Genomic DNA, 4,371 nt, shown 5'->3' on the forward strand with positions numbered 1-4,371 from the left:
GCCCCGCGCAGCCGTCCCTGGGAGGGACGGGAGGGCGGGGGAGGGCGGGGAATGGGGAAGCCTCGCCCCCCACCCCGGCTCTGCGCTTCCCACACGCCCACTCGGCTCCGCCCCTGTTGCCCAGCTGGCAGCCAATGGGAGCAAGCCTCGGCAGCAGATGACGCGGAAATACGTCACGGGGGCGCGGCGCGCTGGCTCCGCGGCGCCCTCTGCTGTCCGGCCGCACCGGTGGCCCCTGCAGGAAAGGAGGGCTTGCCTCCTGGGAGCCCAGCCGGTGGGGAAGTGAGCGCCTCCGCTGGGAGATGCAAGGTCTCCTCCTTTGCTGTGGTTGGAGCCCAACCAGGCGGAGTCACGTCGACAAAATTGAAGTGACAAGATAAAATAAATAAGGAAAAAGACCTCATACCCTGTCTTAGGAGAGTCAGCATAGGGAACTAGAAAACTTATCGAGACCCTTTGTGCTCAAGTGGCACATAGATGTGTGTGTGTGTGTGTATTTTTAATAGTAATTTTTTTAAAGAAAGATTCTTGCTATAGGGCGCGTGCGCTCGCCAGAGAGACAGAGCTGGGGGCGGGGGGAAGCAAGAAATTAACCCCCCCATCCCGGGCAAGGGGCATGGCCCCAGTCCCTTCTCCATTTTGCCCTAGGGACTTGGGGCACTCATGCACACGCACCTTGTGTGAGTTTCAGGCTCAGGGTTTGGGACTCACACCTCGGTGGACTACGTGGGAGTCCAAGGACTCAACCATCACGCCATCTGCTGGTCCTTTAATGGTAATACTTCCGAGGAGGGGACAGGAAGATGGGTACTCAGTGTTCATGAAATAGTAAATTCTTGCAAACCTTGACAACAGGTTAATAATCTTTTAAAGTCCCCAAACCCCTCTTTAAACCAATAATACCAGGTCTATGAAACGTATTGAAGAACTAAGGTGTGAACTAAAGACAATAAATAAGGGGCCAGCAGGGGTATATGGTTGGGGTGCTGGCTCTCACATGGCTGACCATGGTTTGAGTCCTAGACAGAGTGGCTTAAAATAATCATACCAGATGGGCCAGCAGGTGGCATGGTGGTTAAAGGCGTTGAATTCCCACATGGCCTACCACGGTTTGGCCTGGGCCTGGTGGCTTGCTTTCTCATTTTCCCCTTCTATCTCTGTCTCTCTCAGGTCAAATGAAAGAAAGAATAATAACAAATGGAATTAAATAAATAATTACTTTTTAAAAAAAATCATACCAGACGCATGTGCGTGTGTGCCAACAGTCCCAGGAGGACAATGGAGGAGAGGGGATTGCAGTATGGCCACCCTGGCGGGGGCGGATTTCTCACTTTCCCTCTCACGGTCTCTCTCAGGTAAGCCCACGTAACTTATGGTAAAAATCTCTTAAAAATAAATAAAAGAGGCACAGTGTTCAAAATGCAAAAATCCCTTTCCCTGTACCAAATAAAGTAACATTTGCACTTCTGGTCCGGAGCATCCATGACCTAGCAGGTAAGGAGGCTGCAGACACCTGAGAAGTGGTTAGGGCTTGCACCAGGAAGGCAGCCCCACATGGGATCTTCCAGTCGAGAGCCCAAGTGGAAAGAGCAAGGTTCCCAAGCAGGGACTCCTGACAACTTTCATGGAAAACTGTTGGCATTTAAACTAAACATGATAACTTTTAGGACCACAGAAAACTAATGAACTTTAAAATTTTAATTGAAACTAACTTTTCAAAGTAATGGATTAACAGTCAGGCTATCCTGTCTGATTTCTTATATAAATTTTAGGTTTACTAGTGCAAATAAAAGCTAATGGAGGTGGGGATCAGCAGTTGGCGTAATGGCCATGTTGCTGGGCTCCCACATAGTCAACTGCAGTTTAAGTCCCGGACCCGGTGACTTAAACTCACACCAGGCACATGTGTGCATGTGTGCCCAAGATCCCGAGGGGAGAATGGAGGAGAAGGGATTGTGGCATGGCCATACCCCCCTGGGGGGGAGGCATGATTTCTCGCTTTCTGTCTCTCTGTCTTTCAGGGAATGAGCACATGCTCCATAGCAAAAACCTCTCCAAAAATAATAATAATAATGGAGGGTTGGGACCAGCAGTTGGTGTAATGGCTATGTCGCTGGACTCCCATGTCGTCAACCGCAGTTTGAGTCCTGGACCCAGTGGCTTAAACTCATGCTGGGCACGTGTGCGTGCGTGCCCAAGATCCCGAAAGGAGAATGGAGAAGGGATTGCAGCGTGGCCATCCCCCCTGAGGGGTAATTTCTTGCTTTCTGCCTCTCTGTCTCTCTGTCTTTCTGGCAAGCACTCATGCCCTATAGCAAAAACCTCTTAAAAATTAATTAATTAATTAATTAATTAGGGGGGGACCAGTGGATGGCATAATGCTTGCATCGCTGGACTCCCACATAGCTGACTGTGGTTCAAATCTCAGACCTGGTGGTCTCAAACTCACACCAGTTGCATATGCATGCATGCTCAAAATTCTGAGGAGTCCAGTTCCCTTAAGTTGGCCCAAGGTTTGTAGCAGGTTTGATTATCTTGGCAAGTTAGCAGAAGGGTGGGAGAAAGAAGAAAAATGCAGAGCCAAAATAATCCACATACTTTATCAACAGCCTTTAATCACAATTGTTTTAGATTTAGTTGGTAATAAGGATTTTCCTCTATGTGTAAATGTACCTCTACCTTATATATAAATAACTGTCCTCCTTTTAGAAATTCTTTTCTCATTTGGTTACAACTTTAAAGCTTTGTTTATGATTAGGAAAAATGGACTTTATTAAATATTTTAATTTATGTTTGATTGAATAAAATATTGATGAAATTGTTTGTTTTGAATAGGTACTATTACCAAAGAGGTATTCTGGCAAAAGTGGAAGGTCAACGCTTGGTGTATCAGTTTAAGGAAATGCCAAAAGATCTTATATATATAGATGATGAGGATCCAAGTTCCAGCATAGAGTCTTCAGATCCATCGTTATCTTCAGCAGCTCCTTCAAGTAGGAATCAAGCAAGCCGATCGAGAGTATCTTCTAGTCCAGGGATAAAAGGAGGAGCCACCACAGTTCTAAAACCAGGGAATTCCAAAGCCACAAAACCCAAAGATCCTGTGGAAGTTGCACGGCCATCAGAAGTTTTGAGGACAGTGCAGCCCTCGCAGTCTCCATATCCTACCCAGCTCTTCCGGACTGTTCATGTAGCACAGCCAGTTCAAGCTGTCCAAGAAGAAGCAACCCTAACCAATAGCACGCAGGACGAAACATTAAATTCTTCTGTTCAGAATATTAGGTGAGAAACCAAGGTTACCAGTACTTGATGTTTCTGACCAGAACCCATTATTTGTTAAGCGTGTCTCAGCTGATTCAGAATAGAGGCAAGGAAAGAAGACAGAAAATTTGATATTTGCTGCATTTTTCTGTTCATGTCCTGATTTTCCAGAGCCTAAGTTATAATAAAATATAGGAGCTCTTCCAAAGCCAATAAAAATGATTTTTAGATGATTTTCATTAGCAGATGTCAGCCTTATATTAGCATATTCCAGAATATAAATGCAGAGGTTTTTGTTCAATTCATCTTGAAGTAAGTTAGTGTTACCTCTGAACGGTCCGTCAGAGTGCTGGCAGGCGGGTGCGCCGTCTGAGTGAAGTGGTTACCGAGGCCTCCGTAACCATGGCGGCGAAGCAATAAAGGAATTCTTAAAATTAAACATACGTACACACACACACATACACACACACACACACTCTAATGGGATTTCAAGCAATTCATTGACATTTTCAAGTCCTCACTTGAAAACCACGAAGTTCCTTCCAGCAGTGAAATAGGATCCTATGAATGCTGCCGAGGACGTCCTGCACTGAGCGGTCTTCCTAAACCTTCCCGATGGTCCGAGGGGTCCAGATCAAGAACTGCCTCAGTGATTAAGGCCTAGTTAGAGAATAGATCAAGGTAGGAGTGTTTGTGTTCCTCACTTCCCTCTCACACAGGCTGTGATTCACCAGTTCTCTCGGCTTTTCCAGAGTTTCCTAAGGGCTGACCACACCGACCAGAGTAACATTCAGCTATACGTGTATGAACGAGTGACCACGTTGCTAAACACCGTGGCATGCGTTAGCTTGAACCGTGTGAGATTGTTGTGTGTAGGTCAGAAATGTCTGAAAGTTGTCCATTCCACGTGGTCATCCCACATGTACGCGGTAGGTCATTACAGATATGAGGACCTGAATACACGGACAGCGTCGTGGACTGAGCACACTTAACTCAAACCTCCACCCTGAGGCCCAGCGTAGACCAAACCAACAAGTGTTTGTGTATGTGTGTGTGTGTTTGTGTGTGTGTCCCCAAATCCCAAGAGGACAATGGAGGAGAAGGGATTAG

At 46.6% G+C, this 4,371-nt stretch overlaps 1 protein-coding gene across 1 annotated transcript in view; it reads right to left on the reverse strand.

Moving 5' to 3' along the window:
* MAP2K1 (mitogen-activated protein kinase kinase 1) overlaps positions 1–3,665 on the reverse strand; it is a 108,632-nt gene extending 104,967 nt beyond the window's left edge. Inside the window, exon 1 of the mRNA XM_027773822.1 lies at positions 3,648–3,665. Coding sequence (XP_027629623.1) covers positions 3,648–3,665 — 18 coding nt within the window. The remainder of the gene's footprint in view (positions 1–3,647) is intronic.
* Between the last annotated feature and the right edge of the window lie 706 nt (positions 3,666–4,371).

The sequence above is a fragment of the Tupaia chinensis genome, unplaced genomic scaffold (assembly GCF_000334495.1).
Source record: "Tupaia chinensis unplaced genomic scaffold, TupChi_1.0 Scaffold000377_2, whole genome shotgun sequence".
Classification (NCBI taxonomy): domain Eukaryota; kingdom Metazoa; phylum Chordata; class Mammalia; order Scandentia; family Tupaiidae; genus Tupaia; species Tupaia belangeri.